The following is a 23,753-nucleotide window of genomic DNA, read 5'->3' as shown; positions in this document are numbered from 1 at the left end:
AGAGAGAGAGAGAGACAGACAGACAGACAGACAGACAGACAGACAGACAGACAGACAGACAGACAGACAGACAGACAGACAGACAGACAGACAGACAGACAGACAGACAGACAGACAGACAGACAGACAGACAGACAGACAGACAGACAGACAGACAGACAGACAGACAGACAGACAGACAGACAGACAGACAGACAGACAGACAGACAGACAGACAGACAGACAGACAGACAGACAGACAGACAGACAGACAGACAGACAATTGATTTAGGTGCGTGTGCGCGCACTTAGCCGAGAGAGAGAGAGAGAGAGAGAGAGGGGGGGGGGGGGAGAGAGACTTGGACGTAAGAGAGAGAGAGATTGAAATTTGTGCTGAAATTTATCTTTGGCACAAACCTAACATGAAGGTCAATAACAACAACACGCGACCATAATTGAAAACAGAATTCTGTGCACAGGCTCAACCATCACCCAATTAAACGGTGCGTGTCCGAGAGAGAGAGACTATTGACGTCTTTTTTGGAGGGAGAGTTCTTTCTCTTCAAAATGATTGCATAATTGCACACCTCCTCTACAGTGTACAGTGTATCTTTAGTGTATCTGTTTCTAGGATATATTGGCATTTTTTAAGCACATTTTTATATTTATATTTTCAGTATTTAATATTCAAATATTTATGCAAATATATTTTGAACATAACGTTTTATACTTTGACCTGCTTTTGCAACGTTAACATTTGTTTTTCATGCATATAAAGCTTTTTGGAATTTAATTGAAAACAATTGAGGGAGACATATTGGCGTGGCCTTTTTTTAGAGAGAGCAAGAGCGAGGTGAGAGAGTGACTATTGACTTGCCTTTTAAATTTGCGTTGTAAATTCTTAGTACTGCCTGAGAAGCACAGAATAAAGATATGTATTACACAGCATGTTTTTAGCAAGCTAACCTGTCCTAACATATGTTTACAGTAAATGAGGACACTGGCCAAATCGATCCAAAATGATGGTGGGTGTAACTCTTCTCCTCACTGGGGTCCTAGTCTCTGGAATACTGCTGCACAAAGCCAACCAAAACACAGCATATGTATCTACACCCTCGGAAAGGCCCAACTTCATCATCATACTGGCTGATGATATAGGCTGGGGTGACCTGGGGGCCAACCAGCCAGGTCAGAGAGCAAACAACACCCCCAATATAGATCTACTGGCTCTCCAAGGCCTCAGGTATGGTATGGTACACTTCCCCCACTCAGCCCTCACATTTGAATACCCTTCATGGAGCTCAGTTCAGTTTATATCTCATTTACATGTAATCGTTGAGTGGGCACTTTTTCATCTAAAGCCACTTAGTAAGTGGCGCCAAACAGACAGTTGTAATCGGTATTGCAATACAGCCCAAGAAAACAAAGTGCCATAACTTTATTGTTTTCAACGTATGTTCATCAACAGGATAGACGGTAATTGGCTCTCCATGACAATCATCATTACGATGACAATGTGTGAAAAAAAAATCAAACACAGTAAAACAAAATGTCCCCTCCAGGTTGACAGACTTCCATTCGCCGGCGTCCACCTGCTCTCCGTCCCGCGCCGCCATTCTCACCGCTCGCTACGGCGTCCGGAACGGCGTGACACACAACTTCGCCGTCCGATCGGTGGCGGGCCTGCCCCTGTCGGAGGTGGCGTTGCCGTGGTTACTGCAGGAGTCCGGCTACTACACGGCCATGATAGGGAAATGGCACCTGGGTCACTGCGGGCCCTACGCTCCGACGAGGCGAGGTCAGTGGAGGACACTGACCACGAAATCGGGAGTCATTCTCTCAATCCCAACTCTAACTCTGTTTCTCAAATGTCGCCCTACGGGCATGTCCGGTTTTTTGATAGCTTCGGCGGTACCAAAGAGAGAAAACAATGAAATCATTATCAATTCCGGGTGCTTATTGACTGAGTTTTAGACCATTGGCCTCCTTTACTCTGTTTTGCTCTATGCACATGACTTCCATACATGATCATGCAAAGGAACATGAGGGACCTTTCATATCATTAATATGTGTGTCATAGAGTGTGTCGACCAGTGGGTCAACCAAAAACGCAGAGTGTGTATCTACACTCATGGGAAGGCTTCATCATCATACTAGCTGATCATGGCAGGGTGGGGGTTGACCTGGGGGCCAACCAGCTGGGGCAGAGAGCAAACCACACCCCCAATATTGATCTACAGTCTCTCAAAGGCCTGAGGTCATGACTTCCATACAATAACATGCAGAGGAACATGAGTGACATTTCATATCATTAATATGTGCGTCATAGAGGGGAAGATCAAGATGGAGAACCGCTTCTCCAATAAAAAACTAGTGGCAAAGTAATATTTTTGTCTTGTCGTTGACGCCACAAAGCAGCAGCAGATGGAACGTGTGTAGATCATGTGGTTTGTTCACATTTCTTTGTGTGTGTGTCTTCTGTTTTGGGCGGGCCCAGGGTTCGACTACTACTTAGGAATTCCCTACAGTAACGACATGGGCTGTACGGACGTTCCCGGATCTGACCTGCCTCCCAGCCAACCCTGTTCTGCAGGCCCTCAGGGAGAGCCCAGGTAGGACTTCAGCGGCTTCTTTGCGTCATCATCACACGCACACACTGCGATGCTGCCCCAGACAAACCTGGACACTCGACGCATTGTCAGAAATGTGATACAGGGTCAACACAAATGGTGTAACTTTGGTTCAATTGGTTAAAATGTGCAAATGCCTTGGTTCGAGTGAAACCAACTGCTCTCACCACCTTCTTTTCTGGTTCTTAATTCTAAATCCCATTCAGAAGTGTGGTTACATTTCCCTAAAGTGGATGCGGACCCTGCTCGTTGCCTCAAGTGCAAGTCTTTTCATGTAAAAGCCGAAACACAAGCAAAATCCGAAACATTGAGCGAATGTGCATCTAATACAGCTTTCGACAGCCTAGCTCGTAGATGATCTCTGGTTGCCCCATCAGGTACGCTGGCAGCCTATAGCCCATACATGGAGTTAGATTAATAATTGTAATGATTAATTAATGGTTAATGATTAAAAGTAACTATTGGCCAATCGCTAATTGTTAAACAATCTATGGCGTTCTTAAATTAAATCTTAAATGGTGCTGCTGTTATCACAGTGCATTTTAACACTCCTATTTCTTTGGAGTCGTTGACCAGGGCCAGAGCCGGCCCTAGGCATAGGCAGTATAGGCAAATGCTTGGGGCGCCGTCATCCACGGGGGGCGCCGAAAACGGGGGGAGAAAAAAAAAAATATATATATATATATATATATATATATATATATATATATAATACTACATTTTTTTTTTCAGTGCCATTACTACTATTATTTAGAAATATTATTTAAGCCCGCAGCAACATAAAGTCATAGCAAAGGCTATTAAATAATGGAGAAGCCTTTTTTCTGGGTGCCTGCCTGGCTCGTTGCTCTGTACCTGCCCTCTGTGAGGGGGGCAGGGTCAAGAGTGTGCAGTTAAAGTGTATTAATGTTAATATTTCACACCTTAGCTTTCACATATCATTCATAGGCTATATATACATTCATTTCACTGCACTTTACTGTTTTTTGCACTGTGGTTAGACTGAATTGCATTGCAATGACAATAAAGTTGAATGAATCTCATCACATTTTCATTAGTCTATATTAGTCTCATGTATAGCACACCAAGCATCTGTTTTTTTATTAAAATGTAACATGCAGTCGTCACATATACTTCTCTTCTCCCTTCAGATGCACTTTTAAAATATTTCAGTACCACCCCCAGTGACACAGCATCAGGTGCTGCTGTCCTGTCTACCTCTGCACAGCCCTCATTTTGTATTTTTTTTACACTTCAGTTGAGTGCTTGTTTAATCTCTGGTTAGAACCAAATTAGATAAACCATACTACATTTAATTGTATTTACAATAATTTGAATCTGAACTCTATTATTTTGATATGAATGCCTTTAGTAAACATCATGCATTTCTTTGTAGTATTTTGTGCATACTTATTGTATGAGTGATTCATTGCTTGTTACTTGGTTTGTAATACGTTTCGTGTGTTTAATTTTCTATCTAAAATCAAAGAGTCTCAAAGACAAAGCTTTGTAGCTTCTCTGAGTTTATGAACATTGGTAGTCGAATTTACTGTGCGATCCAACGGGGTAGGGGGCGCCAGCAAAAATCTTGCCTAGGGCGCCAAATTGGTCAGGGCCGGCCCTGACCAGGGCGATAGAGCTGTTCTCTGCTTGGACCCCCCGGAATGTCAGACCCGTGTCATTAAGGGACAGCTCGTTCCTCCTCCTAAGCCTTGTGTTTCGAAAATATTGTTGATCACATGAGGCTGTTGACTGCAGAGTGGGCCTGCCGCTGTTGGAGAACTGCACCGTTGTGCAACAGCCTCTGGACCTGTGGACTCTCACCCTGCTCTACAGAGACGCAGCTCTGAGGATCATCCACTCTGCCAGGCAAGGCCAGGACCCAACCGCACACACGACACACACCGTGTTGGGAGGAAGTCCCTCGCTTTCTTCCTCCAAACATCGCAACTGGAAAAAGAAACAATCACATATATAATCTTTTCTTTTTTAAGGTTCTCTTAGTAAGATTTGATAGCTTTAGAGAGTGACCTGAAAAGAGCAGACGATAAAACACGTCATTGTTTACATGCAGTACTATATAGAAGCAATATTTGTAATCTTTTTGTACCCAGTGAACCTAAACAGTAGTTCTACTGCCTGCATTCCATAGCACTGTCGCTGCTAAGGTAACTTCCTATCTCCTTTCAATTATGTGCATAGCACACATTTCTATTGTGACAAAAAATGTCCACTAAACTTTACAAACTCCTCTGTACGGAAGAGGATTAGGGCCACACCTAAGAAAAAAAAAAACAGTTCTGACTTTTTTCTCAGAATTCTGAGATTAAAATCAGAACTATTATTTTTTTTTTAGGTGTGGCCCTAATCCTCTTCTGTCTTCCAAAAGGTGAGTGAAACTGGAACATGTGTTGTTTTGGTGCAAGTTTCACTCACCTTTACGTCTTCCATTGACGAAGTGGCTTCTTCTTCTTCCTCCTTCTGCATAAAGCAAAGTGTCCATAAAGCAAGGTTGGTCCTTACAGGTACCCGTATTTCTGACTTTAAAGTCAGAATTCTGAGATTAAAATCAGAATTCTGACTTTAATCTCAGAATTCTGAGATTAAAGTCAGAATTCTGACCTTTCACTCAGAATTCTGAGAATAAAGTCAGATTATTATTTATTTTTTTATGAGTGGCCCTAATCCTCTTCCGTACCTCTGCGTGACTGTCAGGATTTGCCCTGTCCCTTTTTCTTTTTTTTTGCCAGGCAACGGAAACAGCCGTATTTGCTCTACGTAGCATTGGCCCACATGCATGTGCCCTTAGCCCCGCCCCCGGCGTCCTTCTCAACCAATGAACTTGATGGGGGGCGGGACGTGTATGCGGCGAGCCTGCAGGAGATGGATGATCTGGTGGGGGCGCTAAAGCGAGCGTCGGATGAAACCAACCGTGATAACACGCTCATCTGGTTCACAGGTGAGGTGAGATGTGGTGAGGTAGGTAGGTAGGTAGGTGTGTGTGTGTGTGTGTGTGTGTGTGTGTGTGTGTGTGTGTGTGTGTGTGTGTGTGTGTGTGTGTGTGTGTGTGTGTGTGTGTGTGTGTGTGTGTGTGTGTGTGTGTGTGCAACAAGGCTGTATAAGAGTCAATGTGTGTTGCTGTGTGCAGGCGATAACGGCCCCTGGGAGAAGAAGTGTCAGTATGCAGGAAGTGTGGGGCCGTACACTGGGACGTGGCAGACCAGCCGAGGTACGTTTGCCGGTGTCCGGTCAGCACCATCCAAACCTCATCTGACCATGGGAGCTGACCATTAAACTGACCACAGGATCTTAAAATGTTACATCACCATAACATATCACAGAGGGATGCATCCACTACACACTATACCTCTGAGGAATATCTCGTCATTTAAATGACAAAAAAGTATATTCAACCACACCTCAAAGTCAGCTGACACACTTGGGAAGACACAGATGTCTTCCCAAGACTTGCGCAGCCGAGTGTGTAAGTCTCACACACTCGGCTGTGCTTCAGCGGCGCCGGCGCCGTCATGTGACCCTACGTCGACTGGTTGACCGCTTGGCTACGTAGCAGGAGGGAACAGGGACTCCACCCATTCAGTCGGCTTGAAGGAACAGAAGGGAACAGATGGACAGAGATGACATGATATTGCAATGGATTTGATGGCGCATCCATTCAAAGTAAATTTGGGATTTCTGTCGTCAGAAACCCGGAGGGGTTTACCATATCTTCCTCAAGAGTGCCTGTATTAGACAGTAGAGGAAAATCACTGGGAAATCAAAGACCTTTACCACTGTCTAACACCACAATATCCCTCCCCCCTCCATTTGTTGAATTTATCTTCATGAATCACGTTATGGTGACCGTGTGTACAGCCTACCTGATGTGATTACCAGGTGGGGGCTCGGCCAAGCAGACCACCTGGGAGGGTGGCCACAGGGTGCCTACGGTGGCTTACTGGCCCAGCAGGATCCCTGCCAACACCAGCAGCAACGCCTTGCTCAGGTAGCGCATTGGAAACCGTAACCTTACTATAACCTCAGCGTAGGAGGCCTGCGTGGGACTGCAGAGGAAACAGGTAGGTATGAAGGTATGAGTCATTTATCTAATACGAATCCCTTCCTAATTCCTCATGTCCTACCCAGTGGGATGGACATCTTCCCAACGCTGCTCTCCATGGCCGGGCTGAAGCCCCCGGTGGACAGACGCTATGACGGCATCGACGCCACGGACGTCCTCCTGAATGGTGACCAGACCGGCCGGGAGGTACATGCACACACACGCACACATTCATCACTCTGTGTTTTGAGTTTGGAATAGGAGTATTGTTCTTCTTCGTGGTTATGTAGCAGACACCGATAACCAATGCGTCTTGCAGTAAAAATAGATATAGCATAGAATAGGAGATGCTTAGGGCATCTAGAGGTGAATGTTTGGGATTGAATATAAAACGAGGTGGGCTGGGAGTGGCACCGCCAACCACTGTAAGGGAGGTAAAAGGTATTCATATTTTAAGCAGATTTAGATAAGAAATTCTGGTCGAGCAGGTTGTGTGACTAACGATCCGCCGCTCGCTCTCTGCAGTTCCTCTTCCATCCTAATAGTGGTGCTTCCGGGCTCTTCGGTGACCTGCAGACCGTTCGAGCCGGGCAACACAAAGCCTTTTACATTACAGGTGGGCTTCACCATCCATCACAACTTTTTCTTTGCCTCGTTTCATTGTGTGGTTCTTATCGTGACCACTGAGTTAGGAAGCTGATAGTTTCACCGACCAGACCTCAGAAAATGATCTAAAGTCTGGTGACAAGCTCAAATCTGGTAGAACATTTAACTTTCTTTCACGTCATATTTTCTTTCGACCAATCACGTCGCTGGAGGCGGAATCTGTCAGTGCGTCATTGGCGTGCACACACTCAGCCAGGAGTGATCAACTGTAAACCATCAGCAATTTTAAATCAATACAGGCCTGTGTACTGGCCACTCTAGAATTTCCCTGATCTAAATCCCCTCCTGAAAGATCCAGCCACACAAGTGTTTTTTAGTAGGGTTTTTTAGTAGGGTATCTCTCTATCAAAACAGGAACTAGGCATAACGGCTGGTAACGCAAGGTGGCCTTCCTTCCTGTGCTATCTCCCCCAGCTGAGGTTCTGCTTTGAGATAGGACTGCTGGAACCTGAAATTAGGATGCTGAGGATGCGGAAAAACGTGCATGCATTGCTGTCACACAATTCAACTTTTGTGCGTTGGTCGCATTGTCGCCGAGCCCAGGTTCAGCCGAGGCCTGTGGTGGGGGGAGGGGGACACAGCTGCTGCATGACCCCCCCCTGATCTTTGACCTGGGCGTCGACCAGGCTGAGGCCACGCCCCTGGACGCCGGCGCCCCGGATTACCAGGAAGTGCTGGGCAAAGTCACCAAAGCCAGGGAGGAGCTACTGTGGGACATCGCCACCGACCAATCGGTGTCCGCGGCTGACTACACCCAGGACCAATCAGCGGCGCCGTGCTGCGACCCGCAGCGCGCGTCCTGCCGCTGCCCTGGGCCGGCTGGAGGCTAGGGAAACATGCACATGGGCGCACACACACGCATATACACATGTGAACGCACACGCGCGCACACACACGCACACACACACACACACACACACACACACACACACACACACACACACACACACACACACACACACACACACACACATTCAATGATTTATCATTCATAAATTAATGAATTCATTCATATATTCATTCACAGAGACACACACAAACATATAAACATGTGCACGCACACACAAACACATTCATTCATTCCTTCATCATTCATAAATGAATGAATATATATTCATTCATATGTTCAATCACATATACACCCACACAAATATACGTTCATATATACAGGTTGGCTTCACTTTGCATCAGAACTTTATTGTAGTTTCATTTCTTTATCACTCCGCCTCAGTTAGATCGTGATAGTCTCATACACCAGAGTTCAAGCTCAATCTCACGCTCTCTATCGCTCTCTCTCCCTCCCCTCACTGACGTGTACACACACACACACACACACACACACACACACACACACACAGACAACACAAGGTCCAAAAACAAAGCGTGTTTATCTTATCTGGGCACACAGGGTCACATAAAACCGATCACACAAGTGCACTAATGCGTCTCGCTGCAGGCTAGGACCAGCCAAGCATAGATACATGTAGACTAAGACACACACGCACGCACACACACAGTATGCCCATGTTTGATTTATTTGTATTAAGTATTTCATTGAACAAATATATTTTATAACAGTTCAGTTTTCAACCCCCCCCCCTGCAAACAACCAACAGAGACCAGAGTGGAAGGCCAATTTCCCGCTTGTAGAGCAAACATTGGTACCTAGTAGGGGGGGAACAACAGTTCACATCTGTCCAAGTCAATAGTTGAAGCCCACAAAACAATCTGCATTACTCCTTGTACTTGTGATTTAGCTTTTGTTGTTCAATTCGATGAATTGATGATTTTCTCTTTTATGTGTTTTCTCTTTTGTTGTTCAATTCAAGGATTCAATGATTTGTCCTTGTATGTGTGATTTTTTTTTTTTCAATTGCTTCATAAGCTAAATCATAATGTGTTTTTGCAATGAATTTGTCAGAATGAATAGCTTTTTAGGTCAAGTTTGGAGCCACAGTAGCCTGCCTGTCAGCAGAATGTGGTAGTAATATCAGTTAGGTATATGCTTTCAAAAGTATTTTTTTGGTTTATCCATTAATTGGCTATTTATTGGTTAGTTAATAAATCAACTCAAAGATCGCTCTAACATTTAACGTTGGTATTACTACATTTTCCAATGTTCAACCAAATTTTCAACAAAGCATGAAAAAATAAATATTTGCGTTGCAACCACAATTGAACGCAACATTTCGTCTGCAACATTATTCTTTTTGCACATTAGCCACATTGTACCTGTCGTGACATATTTGATTTTTTGGCTTTCGCAAAAACAGTTTACAGAGGTTTACACAAGTCAGCCTTCGTTATTCAGCTTGATAGAGCAAAAATGTCATTACTTTAGAAGCATTCCTCACTGTCATCCTTGCTTTTTTATGTGACAACTTACATCCTCTATCATAACCCCGGAGCTTTTCACATAATACATATCTGATTTCACAAATGTGAGGGCTTTTGTATTGCTTGGGAACTCAACCTGTCAAACCTTTTTCAGAATGATGAGCATAACGTCATAAAGCCATTGCACCCATCCTATATGTGAACTTTGTACATGTGTTAAAAAGGAAATTGTGCGGTGGTGGTGGTGGGGGGGAATTACTCCTCTTATACCCATACATGTTTGCGAGACCCATATATTATATATATATAGATATATAGATATAGATAGATAGATAGATAGATAGATAGATAGATAGATAGATAGATAGATAGATAGATAGATAGATAGATAGATAGATAGATAGATATAGACGAAAGGGGACTGCTTAATGCATTTAGTTGACAAAAATAGACCCCTCTTTCCTTTTACAGACACAGAGGGGTGCCCATTTCAATTTTAACTCAACATCGCTCTCCAGTGTGAGCTTCATGGGATTGCATCAGCACCTGGTTAGAATGATTGTATTCCGCTTGTTTTCGTTTTGATCAATAAAAGGATAACGGTGAAGAAGTATTTCACTCGAGGGGAATGTTTATTGAGCACTTTTTGACGCCATTTTTACTTATGGGTACGGGTAAAAAACACAGCAAGTTGAACTAACCATGGGCTTGAATATAAGCAGGAAACCCATAATTTACATCATGAGCGACACCTGTGTTTGTCCTACGATGAAGCCTCTGTGAAAAGTGTTTATTGTGGGCTGGATAATATGTGTAATGTGGTTTGTGTGTTTGTTCCCAAGTGGTGTTGGGACATTAAATGAATAATTTATAAAAGTATCCTCGAAATCGGTTTGACAGTTTGATCTAGGCTTTTTTGGTCGTCCTTTTTTCACTTAAGGGCTTTTAGATTAAAAAATAGTAATAAATGTATAAAAAACGTGGCTTTATTTCTGTCACTTTGATTTCACTTTGATTTTATGCATTTGACTCTGATCTGGTAAAATTACAAATCTGGGTTAAACCAATTATGATATCCTTCTCTCCTCCCTCAACTCTACGGCCGCTCTGCCACAGACGGCGAAGGCCCTGGGTCTGTTGGGGTCGGCTGGGAAGGCCTCTGGAGGACCTGGCTCTGGCGGGGGGCCGGGCTGGCCTCTGGAGGACCTGGGTCTGGTGGGGGGCCGGGTGGCCTCTGGAGGACCTGGCTCTGGTGGGGGGCTGGGCAGGCCTCTGGAGGCCCTTCCTGTCCTTCTCCAGGCGCTCAAGAGTGCGGCTCAGGTCCTGCACGGCGCGGGTCTGGGCCGCCATCTCCGAACGAGGTTCTATGTTACAGGAGTCTCTAAAGTTAGGCTCAATTCGTACATAACTAGCCCAGGGGAACCTTTCTTTACTTTTGGCATCCAGGTAGGACATTTGGGGAAAAGACTGAAAAGACAGAAATAATAAAAAAATATTGCATTCCACCACATCCACCTTGAAATATTAAAGACGTATCAATGTGCGGTCACATGGCACGACTTAAATCTCTTGTGGTGAGGTACAAATATCTTCTTAACTTTTACATCACAAGACATTTTCCTCCTTGACAGGGAGGGATCACAGAGCTGAGACCCCGGCTAAAAACCTTCTAGGGGAGGCTCCTCCTGGCTCTCTTCATCTTCAAGTGTAATCAGTATGGTCGGAGGAGTCTGCACGGACTGAAGGACGGGGGAGGCCGTCGATAAGGCTCAGACGTGTTCATGGGGAGAACTGGGATTTCAGTGTGAATTCAGGGCAGGCCTATTTTGTACCCTGAGAGATTCTTTCAGTGGCATGCCTCTGAAGCTCCTCAGATCCCTCCCCCGGTAACCTCCGGTCTCCATGGAGGCGCCCACCATCGCTTACTTTAGCGGCTCCAGACAGAACACAATGCTCACATCTTTGAAGGAACAACAGAGACAGAATAACGGCAGCAGCGTCGGTTTTATCGGAAATGTGTGTGTGTGTGTGTGTGTGTGTGTGTGTGTGTGTGTGTGTGTGTGTGTGTGTGTGTGTGTGTGTGTGTGCGTGTGTGCGTGTGTGTGTGTGTGTGTGCGTGTGTGTGTGTGTGTGTGTACGTGTGGCGGGGGTAATCCAGGGCAAACGAGGCCTCCGCCTCCAGCCAGGCAAAGAAGAAACACACACATACACACACACACACACACACACACACACACATGGATATACACACACACACACACACACACATATATAAGCACACACACACACACACACACACACACATATATAATCACACACACGCACGCACGCACATTACATATTCCATTACAATTATTGCCATTTAGACTGATTGCATTAGAACAGACTTAGCTTTTAAAATGTAAAATCGTTAACACACATAAACAATGTCTCCGTCCAGAGTCAGTAAGCAAATATAAACATGTCAGTATGATGGAAGGAGGAGGCATGGGGGATGATCAAGCTTGTGTCTCCGAAAGAGACACACGCTTTATTGAAGAAACATTCGGGAAGGGGCTCTCATTTTTTATTTGATTCACTTCGCTTCATTCCAATGCAAGTCGCCCAAGCACGTTAAAACATAGGCCAATAAAGAATAAATGCATTAGTATTTAATTATAATTTCAAGGTGAACACACCCCAATCTTATAATGCAGTCATCATACTTCCAATATATCAAATCATCATGTTTGGATCAGCAGCAGAGGATGATGTGAGCTAGACACGATAGACGCTTAAACCAGTACACAATGACAGTAAACAATAATTTCAATAATCACATTTCCACATGCCTACAATGAATTATTGCCAATATATAACCTTCGCTGAGGCACTTGCAAGCTTAGTCCCAGATACATGACTTTTTTTATGAGGTTTTATTCTCTGCAGGTGATTCAATGTGCGACGTTCGTTCCTCTTTGTCCCCATCAGGGTTTGAGTTTCAATCATTGAGGGTTTAATGTGCTCAATATCATGTAAACATTTGAACATTTATTGCTTCATAAATAACAATTCTTAATCTTTACCCATTTTGCTTTTAGGTTTTCTTTGTATGTGCAATCAGGAAAACTGACCTGCTTCATCATTCATTCATTTGATGACTATGATGATAACAATCTTACAACGTTGTTTATCCATAATGCCCAACGTGAAGTGAATGTGTGCACATGACCCTCAGGCTCTCTCTCGCTTTGTGCGTCAACGTTTGTCTCTTTGGCAAAATGTTTTTGTGCTCAAATGTTGGCAGCATTGAAAAGGAAGAAAGTAGACCATGATGAACCGACGATTCAACAAGGGAGAGGATTGGGAAAAATGGATTTGTAACATAAACATGGGCCCAAAGCCCATGTTTATCTGCAACAAGGCTTCGCAGTAACAAAATAATACAATCAATCTGTATCACAGCATCGAACATATCCAATGGGCTCAGATGTTCTAGGACTTCCGTTGAACGTAAATAACACTATCACTTGTTGCTTTTGCATGTCAAGCCATTCTTGTTTTTTTCTAATATATATTCGCCTATATATATTTTTTGGATTGTTGCTTTGAAGGATATGAAGAACTTTCCAGATGCCACTGGCATGGATGTATGTTGAGTAGTTATAGGTTAAAAGCTTGTAGCCAACATTTCAAGTGTTAAATATAAGTACTGTCATTCAACCATGGGAAATCAAACCTGTTTAACCACATCGTGTAGTTTGGGAGCATGATTGATGAAGATCAAGACCGGGGTAGACAGATTTATTTTGTCTGGCTCATATCAAGCGGTACACTCGCAAAAAACATTAACGTCTCTACAGCGCCCCCTTTTGGCAAATCAGACGAACGACAAACAGGTTACAGTTTACAGCTGTAGTCCTACTATACAGATAGATGCTTTATATACATATTATTCAAACAATAGAATCATCTTCAACATCGACTCATTCTATAAGTCTGTGTTGTGTAATACTTACTTACTTCAAAATAACGTTAATTATGTCAGGTTGTTTAAAATAAAAATGCTTTTAATTGCTAAAATAATTCAATATAATGACCTTTAACTATCTCATAAATCTCATAGAAAGATTTTGTACCAAGTATTTCAGCCAACGCCCAACCGGTCCCATCACCAATATAACATTAAGCACCTTCTAATAACAAAATATATTGGCTTTCCATCAGACACTCAAATTCAGAGTATCGTTGTCAGAAGAAGACATTACTGGCATCATAGCGGCAGCCGGGGGGCATTACAGAACCAGTATCATCTACAAAATCCTCAATCTCGGCTAACGTAATGGAGAAACTGGTCAGAACATTTGTGAAAACAATCTCTCAGAATCCTGATAGATTCTTGTACTGAGATTTTGGAAAAATGTCTACTGGAGAGGATATGCTTATAGCTCATTTTGTGACTTACCGCACATCAGTTCTCCCATATAATTCATCACGTGTTCAGCTCAGGTGTTGATTTATTATATATTATATATCATATATTTAGAGAGATAACGACAGATTTGAATTTGTCGAAATGTGTTGGAGTAGCAGCCTTAGAAACACCGGCCTTTGGAAAGATTCAGGGGACACCAGAGTGGGACAGGACTTAGACTGGCCCACAGATGGGAATCAGTTCAGGCGACAACAATGTGGGTAGGACTCTTCACACAGGCAGGAATAGTCCGAAAATGTCTCTGAAGCTCTGATTTGTGTTTTCCTCTGATTGGTTGTCAAAGGATTCAGGGTCAAACAGCATGAAATGCTATCAATTGTTTAAAGTGTATCATGACTTTTCTGTACAAACAGGACGGATACAGAGGTGTGTGTAAGGGGGGGGGTCACAGAACCCTAGGCCAGCAAGGGTAGAAATGGATCCAGAGAGGAAACACCATATTTGGGTGTGTATTGCACACTGCCATTCTTCCTTCAAAATCGGCTCAAACAGAATTGTTATTGTTTAGGGGTCTGTCTGGGGGTTGGAGTCAGTCAGTCAGTCAGTCAGTCAGTCAGTCAGTCAGTCAGTCAGTCAGTCACTCTAGGGGCTGAAGGAAGGAAACTCATCCTCGTCGTCCAGGCAGACGGGTCCTTCGGCGAACTCATGTTCTGGGATCACATCCCCCTTCACCCCACCGTCCTCCGAGTAACCTGGGTGGAAGAGTAGGAACAGGGATCTGTTAAAGGAATGACTAGGAAAGTCTCTGAAACTTAGAACGTGAACTGAGGAGATCCAGCCTTGTAGCCAATAACTTTAATGAAACAGGGAACAAGGCCTAACTTCGCACTTCAGTTTTTTAGGCCCAGGTGCTGAGCCATAACCACCCCCACCCCTCCCCAGAAGTTCTCTTGTATCAGTAAGACTGCTGGATCACAGATTATACCTCACCTTGCAGTTTTTGTCATGTTCAAACATACCTGATGGCAAAGAGCGTCTTTCATTGTAAATCATAAATGAAAAGAGTGATACACATGTAAATCTCCCATCACCATGAAACAGGCATTACAGAGTTACAGGTTGACAACCCCAGCCTACCCATGAGAGTGGACGAAGACGGTGGCGTGGAAGAAAGCGCAACGGTGGCAGCGTATGATTGGCTGGACGGTTGGGGCGGGACTTCCTCCAGCTCGGAGTCTTCCGGCTTTTCAGCGGATTCCTCAACACTTTCAAACAACCTGGAATTTACAACAGGGAATCTTGGAATCATCCACTGGGAAAAAAAAGCCATCACATACTTTATTCATCAATTCTTCAAATAAATCCTAACAATCCTTTTTTATTATTGTATTTTTTGTAAAATGTTTTTAATTGTTTATGACGACATCTGGCATTAGACATCTGGGTTCAGAGCCAACGCTGTATGTCGTGTAGTTGTAACGCATTAGAATAATTGTGTCTCTTTAAGCGTGAAATACAATAAGGTAGAGCACAGTAATTATAATGTGAAAATCAAAGAGGAAACACATCATTGTGTGTACGAAACGAAAACACAAATTACTCCAGGTGAGGCTTGAACTCACAAACCCGGCATCACTCTGCAGCACAGTCTGTCACATACAAGTACTGCTAACCGAAGCACAGAACCTAGACATGCTGTAGTCACTGTACTCAGATCCATCGTCCTCATGGAACCCCGTTCATTAAAGTAAGGTTAAGGAGTGCACATTCAATTATGAAAGCAGGGGATATGCTCTGGTCACTCTGATCTTCGTGTCAGTCTGAGGAATACAGCGCGCTGAAGGAAATGTATCGGCCTCATAACACAAACGTACATTGCTCCAGGCAAGGTTTGAACTCGCAACCTTTCCTGTGCACTTACCGATTACACCACTGGGGCCTGGATGAACTAGAGTTCAATAGAGACACAGACTCATTGAAAATGGTGCCCTGGTTCTGTTCTAGTATTGACTACCATCAGCATCCTGGTCTGAAAAGCACACTGCCTCGATAAAATGTGTAGCTCAAAAAACACAATAATTTCTCCATGTCTAACAGCCCCATCCACTCACTTGTGCTTTTGGACCAGGACACACTCCCCTCCATCTTGTGGGTCCACGTTGTAGATGTAAAGATGGCCGTCGGAGGAGGCCACGAGCAGCCGGGGAAGCTTCTGGACCCTGAGAATGAAGACAGACAGGGATCAAACCACGACAATATGTTCTGCACTTCCCCGGCAGATCATTTGTGAGTCGATGAAACAATTTGATCATGTTCTTCCGAGGTCTTTCAACGATAAGACAGCAACCTCAATAATCGTCAAAAGACAGCATGCATAGCTTCATCATTTCAGTGATGGCTGTCAATCAAACCAGATTGTCTTGCAAAACTGAAAAGAATAACACTTCACAAGATTTGAAAAGGACTACCCTGCAAAAATACAGACAATTCTACATTATTTGATCATATTTACAAGCTTATTTAAATAAGTAAGGCTAGACTATGGTAAACCGACTTTGCAACGCACCTCTTCATAACCCCCAATAATAACACCAATCATATGAATAAATGAACAACGATGGAGGTAAAGAAATAGCAAGAAACAACCCAAAATAATAGCCCTGACATAGAAGACAAAGGAGTCCCTACGTGGCCATGGCGCAGACGTTCTTCAGGCCGATCATGTCCAGGCGCACGGTGGCGAAGGCTCGGTCCTGGTGCATCATGTCGGACACCTGGGCGGGCAGGTAGGTGCTGGCCGCTGTGAACATCTTGCCCACGTAGGCCGACCACGTGGGAGACTCTTCCTCCTGACTGCAGGAGACGGTGGTGGGTCAGGGGGAGGGTTTGTGCGGTGTGTGTGTTTAAATGTGTGTGTGTGTGTGTGCGTGCCTTTGTGTGTGTGTGTGTGTGTGTGTGTGTGTGTGTGTGTGTGTGTGTGTGTGTGTGTGTGTGTGTGTGTGTGTGTGTGTGTGTGTGTGTGTGTGTGTGTGTGTGTGTTACTTGGGAGTGTGCTGTTCCAGTTTGAAGATGTGGACAGTCTCAGTGTTGCTGGAGGCACACAGGAACTGTCCGTCTGCACTGAAGGACAACGAGCTGATGCTCACATACCTGACACACACGCACACGCACACGCACACACACACGCACACACACACACACACACACACACACACACACACACACACACACACACACACACACACACACACACACACACACACACACACACAAACACACACAAATAATAAGCGTACTGAAAAAATTCAAATATTCCATTATATGTCCCATGTAATATACCCATATGCTCTGAATCATTTTTTTCTACAGACAACCCATCACATGCATGGAGTCATATAGTGAGGGAAGCGCTACTATAAACGACCACTCACCTTTTCATGCCTCTACGGAACTCAAATAGCTTGTGTCCTTCAGGTACAGTGAAGACCCTGATCACAGTCCCCTGGGAGGGAAAGCATAGACAGAGAGCAGGCAGCAAGTCATGTTCATGTCTTCTTAAACAGAGAATCAAATGATGGAAACATCTGATGTGCCAGGAGAGGCTCGAGCTTACAACCTCCGCATTGATGAGGCTAAGTTAAATTGGATTGGATGGTTTTCAATGCAATTGCTGAAACCTCAACTGAATGAAACACCTGAATAGACTTGAGGACTTTTGACTGTTGAATCTCAGGTGTAGCAGGTGAAACTCAAACTTGCAACATTGTTTGTTGTTCTCAAATAATTGCTTCCCTACAGCACCATTAAATGGTGTGCTATGAGGAACGTTGCAGAGCAACCAGTTAATTTCAATCGGCTTTGTTCTTCCTTCATTGAATTTGTTCATAAAGTAAATGACTGTTGCTTCGGGTTAGGCTCGAACTCCAAACCTCTGCATTTCTCCACCGGCTACTGTGCTATAGGTACCACACGCTAAGCGATTGCACCACTTGAAGTCAAACACGAAGAGATAGAGAGAAAAAGGAAGGCCTAACTGTTAAGATAAACACAGGGGAATGGACGGAGTGCAGTGCTGACCTTCTCTGAGGCACTTGCCAGCTTGGTCCCAGATGTGTTGAAGGTGACTGCGGCCAGGGGACTGTCGTGCGCAGGGATCATAGTCACGTTGCTCTGAGGGACAGACAGGGACACATACACCCCCCCCAAAGTGACCATACTATCAGGGCACGGATTGGACCTAAGAGGTCCCAGGTGACATTGTGTTCAGTGTTATAGGCGACAGGGAGAGAGGTCGCTACCAGGTTGTTGGCGTCGTAGACGATGATCTCCCCGTTGGTGGCACTGCCAGGGTAGGCCAGGTAGGAGTTGCCGTGGTTAACGGAGAGGGCACAGAGACCTGGGGGTGGAGAGGGGGAGAGAGGGTAAGCTAACGGTGGTTCACTCACCTAGCTATCTCACTCTCGTCACGCGCAGGACTGAGCACGGATAGGAGCTTTTACTGTCGGTGTATTGTTTTTTGGAACTGTGTATTTGTGAGGGAGGGTGTGTGTTTGTGTGTGTGCGTGTGCGTTTTGAGTGTGGGTGTGAGTGCTTCTACCCGTGGGGTTGGAGGGTGTGTTGAGCAAGGTCTTCAGCAGTTTCATGTCCTTGATGTTGTGGATGTAGATGGACTCCTCAAGACACACCACCAGACGCTGAGCAGGAGAGAAAGAGAGAGAGAGAGAGAGAGAGAGAGAGAGAGAGAGAGAGAGAGAGAGCGAGAGAGAGAGAGAGAGAGAGAGAGAGAGAGAGAGAGAGCGAGAGCAACAATCAGCATCAGTATATATTTTATTACAATTTCCATGATGCAATATTTGTGTGATAAGTAAAGGATTTAAAAATGTTTAATAATGATAAAAAAAAACGTAATATGTCACAACTCAGGGGCATGGGAGGATTGCATCCATGGCGGTCTCTTACTCACCTGTCTGTTGAGCCGGACCGAGAGGATGTTGTTAGAGTAGCTGTAGTTGCAGATCTCCGTGCCCTTCTTGAAGTGGTAGACGTTCATGCGTCGCGGCGTGGCCAGACTGACCACCACCACTAGGCTGCTGGAGAACAGCCGCTCCACGATGTACACCTCCGGGCACTCCACTGGGGGGGAAACCGGTTGGGGAACCAGGTCAAAGGTCAACACCGTAGTCATTGATCAGGCGCGTCTACCAAAAGGTAACGCCAGTGCCATGGCAGGAGTTTGGACCCCAACAGCTATGCTTCTCGGTCTAGGCTACAAAGGGACCAGCATCAGCAGGGTACACCGTGTGAAAGCCAAACTAAACTGGTCTGACTCGGGTTCAACCTTGAGGCTTGAGACGAATGCTCGCCAGATCCTTTGTGCTGTAATTACATTCTTCATCTTACTGTATTATTCAGACACAAGTACAGGTATCCTATTCTTCACTCTGTGTATTCATGAACCATTGTTTATCAGGATGAAACCATTACGCTATTGGGTGTTGGCGGAATTTGACCACATATTTTGAACAAAACCAAAATAACTATTATTGTTGAGCAAGGCATTGGTTGCTAGCTAAAGAGGATGTGCAAGGTGATTTTACATTGTGAGCTAGCAACCAGAAATTATTATTTTTTAATTGTAATATCTCATTGAACACAATAGCGATGTTATCTTAAAACAATTTAACACCGGCATACACATCTGTCTTTAATAACATTCTATAAACAGATGAGGAAGGTCACATGTCATAATATGTCAACCGATGACTCATTGGCTGTTATATCATTGTGTATTTCTGTGGGTCAGGTTAAATGACTGCTTGTCCAGATAAGAATCACCTTATTAAGCCCTGATTTCTCGAAGCCCGAGGCGCTTTCTCTGTAACTCACACCAGTTGTGGAAGTTTGCCAAACAAACATTATGTGACCCGAACAGGGCCTTGACACTGCTGGAGGCAGGTCACTGTAGACTTCAAGTACAACCACCACAAGAACAACAAGGGGAAAACCTGAACATATGACACATTGATTATACTCCAGTTGCCCGCTCTAAGTTTAATGTTAAATGATTGGGAGGGTAGAGCCTCTTCTGTCCTTACCTCCCTCGTGGATGGAGTCCATTTTGTCCACCGAGGTGATAGAAAACAGCCTGTAGCCGGTCTTGGTGCCCATGGACAGAGAACTGAGATACATGCAACAAAACAACAATAACAGAGTTAGAATAAAAGATTGCGTCTGGTTTCGGATCATGGATGTATACTATGTTATCCCTCAATGGCCCTGTAAAGATCAATGGAAAAGCATCAATGTCAAAGGTGGAGGTTTAAAAGCATATTTGAGTAATAATCCATGGAGAAATACCCGTTGACAGAAAGCGACACACACACACACACACACACACACACACACACACACACACACACACACACACACACACACACACACACACACACACACACACACACACACACAAACACACACTCAAATACACTCACATACACTCACTCACACACACGGAAGTCCACATAATGCTTGGTGGTTTCTATATATATCCATCAAGAAGAGAATGAATGAGAGCGAGGGCCCCAGTAAAGGCAGCAGGAGTGCAGGTCAGATCAGGTGACTATAGACTTCTGCTGTACCATCTCTGGTGATAACAAGCAGTCTGAGGCCTATGTATGGCTGCACTGTAGACGTTAAGCCAGGGAGAGTTGGGGTAGGACACGGGCAACAGTTGTCATCAGATAAAGGTCTCATCTAATCTGAGTTTTGTGTCACCATTCATGGAAGATGATGACCACAGTTTATTTTACTGAGAGGAGGATGCTGGTTCCTTTTTGTATGACACATCTCTAACTGGAAAGAAAATGTTCCTGAAATGCCAGATGATCCTTCCGGCAGAACTATCATTAGGCCGGGCTATACATAACAAAGGCCCAGAGCCTAGTGTCTTGAATGATCGCTGAGTCGTAAAAGTAAACAGAAAATGGATGAGCTAATTACAAACGCATGAAAAACACTTTTGAACTTTGAACTTTTTGGGACATTGTTTAACTCTGCAACAGAAACCCCCTTATACATTTTCAGGCCAACATGACGTTATAGTCATACTTATAGTCATATATTACAATGATGCCCAACTATAGGCTATGCCATCGAGGAACACCTTAAAGATGATCAGCTTACTTAACCTTAAAAAGACGCTGTGGTATGAACCTAGACTAAGACCCTAAGGTTACAATTATATTAATTATATTTGTAGGCCAGCAGAATCCTCTAATCTTAGACGATGTAGGACCCAACTAGAGCCACACATTAGGAATGTGCGGTTCAATCATTATGCAACAGTCAGGTGGCACTGGGTTCTCCGACTCGCGCCGGCCCGAGTCTGGGGTCGCTTACGTGGTGTCCTGGTTAAACGACGCGCAGATCAACCCGGGCTGCCCTCCCTCGCAGACTGGCTCCGGAGACTCCATCGGCAACGATTATTCTTCTTTTGATTCTGCAGTTGTGAGAGGCCTCTGGTTTGGATCGCTTACCCTCACTCCCGAAATCCGCTTTACCAAAACCCCTCTTCTCCGCTTTACACCAAGTGCCACGCGCACACACTTGAGGTAGAACACAATGTTTGGACGAGATCTTTCAAATGTCACGAACGTGCCATACCATCAACATATAAAATATATAACGATGATAATCATTTCACAAGACCTTAATGATTCAACATTTTCATTCTGTATATATAGCATTACTGTGTTATTAACTTCACTGATGGTCACACAACAAAACAAAAACAGCTGATGGGTGTATGCGTCACATTAAATACAGTTTTCTATTGGCTCAGAACTATGCCTCAGGACTGCGCCTCCAACGTTTCAATTGGTTGAGCCATCAAACATCTCTTCCTCATTGAGTATTGTGGCTGTCGATCAAATTAGTTCCGCCTAGATAGGGTTCCAGTTATGCGATTGGTCAGATATTCTTTCAGTCTTGTCACGAGGAAATGTTTTGATTATTACACTGAATATAATCATAGCCAAGAATAATATGATTTACCTATGTGTTATACCCTTCCTCGACCTATCCTAGTATTACCACACAACCTGCACAGGCTAAAACACAATAAAAACACAATAAATGTATGAACTTTCCATAGGTTTACCATAACAATGTCATATACCCATTTAACATTTTGAAGACGTATTGATGTTATATAAGATGATAATGCATCACATAATTTGTATCCATAATGTAATAAACTCATTTTCGAACCAGTTTGAATGGCTTATATAGCCTAGCAATCGTTTATTAATTAATGTAGTAACGCCGTTATATCGTTGACGTCACGACACTGTAAGTGCCCCTTTAAGGTTGCCAGTGGTTACGGCTCACATGTCAGAATGAGAAGCTTTGACGTCAATGACGGCTCGTGATTGGCCCTAACCCGTATCCGGTGGGGCAGCGGTCCAGGGCTGGGGAAGAAACCAAACCTACGCGAGGATCTCCAACTGTTACGCTTTGCTATAAACCTTTTATTCCGAGTCTTTAACGAGGGGCTCGGTGGGATTTTGTAGATCATCGTAAGTATCTGCTTGTACCTTTGCTTGAAACCAACGACCTTCCTATAGTAGAATAGTATTTGCTTCGTTTGGCATTTGTTTATGATAGAGCTCAAGATGGCGTCATCGGATGAACGCTTTGCCTTTGCAGGCCAGTTGACAGAAGCTAACCTGCGAATCATCCTGCTAATCTACGCATGTTTACCTCACATAGTGCAGGCGTAGAACGAAAAATATCATTGCATCTTGAATTGTATTCAATAGGATTGTCGCGATGCTTATTTTTTTAAACATAGCTTGGCTTTCAGAAATCCTCCACCCTGCGTGGATGCTTTCACATCTAGCTGCAGATGAGTCTGACATATGCTGTGAGACTGTGATGTGTAGCTGTCATATAGCGACGGCATAGATTTTAGCTATCCACTTTTAAAATGATAGTTTTGCATCTATCTTGCACCCTCACTCGATCCCTTGTCCAGCAAGGTCATTACATTGTAGTACTTTACCCTGGTCTCAGTGTCAGATAACCTATTCAAGCGCTGCAAGAATACTCATTGCCATTAATGTAATTACAAGAGATCATCTTTCTGTGCCTTCTTTGTTATGGATTTCGTAGCAAAACCTCAAACCTGTCAAGCTGTCACACAAGTACAAATTTACAGTGTCATTACTTCATTTTAAAACTGTTGAACAGTGTCCATCGACACTGATTACAATATGAGTAATCAATAATACTTATTTTCGCTGTAACATTATTTAATAAATACTTGAAGATTGTGTGCACAAGGGATTCAGGCAGGCGGGTCAATATCAGATACGATCGGTGATAATCTCCCTTTGTGCCATGCCAGATAACAAATTGATCTGAATCCTCTCAAACTCATCAGTTTGATGTCTCTGCCTAGTGCTTGATTGCTGTGATAAGGCTTTAGTGTCGGAGGTGATCAATCTAACCGATAGATCTCTGAGGTTTTTGCAAGCATAGGTATGCTATGCACGTTGCACAACTATTAGTTTGGCAGCACAGGAGTTTCACATGCACTTGAACATAGCCATAATAGGAAAGGAGTGTAGATTAGTGGAGGAAATGCATTGACGTCATAATGTCAGCT

General features: G+C 44.0%; 2 protein-coding genes across 3 annotated transcripts in view; one reads left to right on the top strand and one right to left on the bottom strand.

The window, feature by feature from the left end:
- LOC132445978 (arylsulfatase G-like) overlaps positions 1-8,308 on the top strand; it is a 10,509-nt gene extending 2,201 nt beyond the window's left edge. The window contains 10 exon segments of the mRNA XM_060035995.1: positions 968-1,222; positions 1,542-1,777; positions 2,477-2,591; positions 4,320-4,478; positions 5,360-5,568; positions 5,758-5,838; positions 6,507-6,615; positions 6,756-6,876; positions 7,195-7,285; positions 7,879-8,308. Coding sequence (XP_059891978.1) covers positions 999-1,222; positions 1,542-1,777; positions 2,477-2,591; positions 4,320-4,478; positions 5,360-5,568; positions 5,758-5,838; positions 6,507-6,615; positions 6,756-6,876; positions 7,195-7,285; positions 7,879-8,165 — 1,632 coding nt within the window. The 5' untranslated portion in view covers positions 968-998 and the 3' untranslated portion in view covers positions 8,166-8,308.
- A 5,132-nt stretch (positions 8,309-13,440) lies between these two features.
- LOC132446205 (WD repeat domain phosphoinositide-interacting protein 1-like) lies at positions 13,441-21,904 on the bottom strand. Of its 2 annotated transcripts, XM_060036365.1 has the most exons (13): positions 21,485-21,904; positions 20,182-20,264; positions 19,050-19,219; positions 18,684-18,780; positions 18,385-18,482; positions 18,164-18,256; positions 17,518-17,588; positions 17,129-17,236; positions 16,775-16,939; positions 16,198-16,305; positions 16,008-16,034; positions 15,224-15,363; positions 13,441-14,838 (listed from the first exon to the last, which is right to left on the bottom strand). In XM_060036365.1, exons 1-13 carry the CDS (start codon positions 21,556-21,558, stop codon positions 14,729-14,731), a joined length of 1,344 nt encoding a protein of 447 aa, XP_059892348.1. In that variant the 5' UTR covers positions 21,559-21,904; the 3' UTR covers positions 13,441-14,728. The 2 variants fall into 2 exon arrangements, with proteins under 2 accessions (XP_059892348.1, XP_059892349.1); XM_060036366.1 differs by lacking the exon at positions 16,008-16,034 and having other exon boundaries at positions 21,485-21,902.
- Positions 21,905-23,753: the final 1,849 nt, after the last annotated feature.

This window comes from Gadus macrocephalus, chromosome 18 (assembly GCF_031168955.1).
Source record: "Gadus macrocephalus chromosome 18, ASM3116895v1".
Taxonomy (NCBI): Eukaryota; Metazoa; Chordata; class Actinopteri; order Gadiformes; family Gadidae; genus Gadus; species Gadus macrocephalus.
This window is presented reverse-complemented; position numbering and strand designations above follow the sequence as displayed.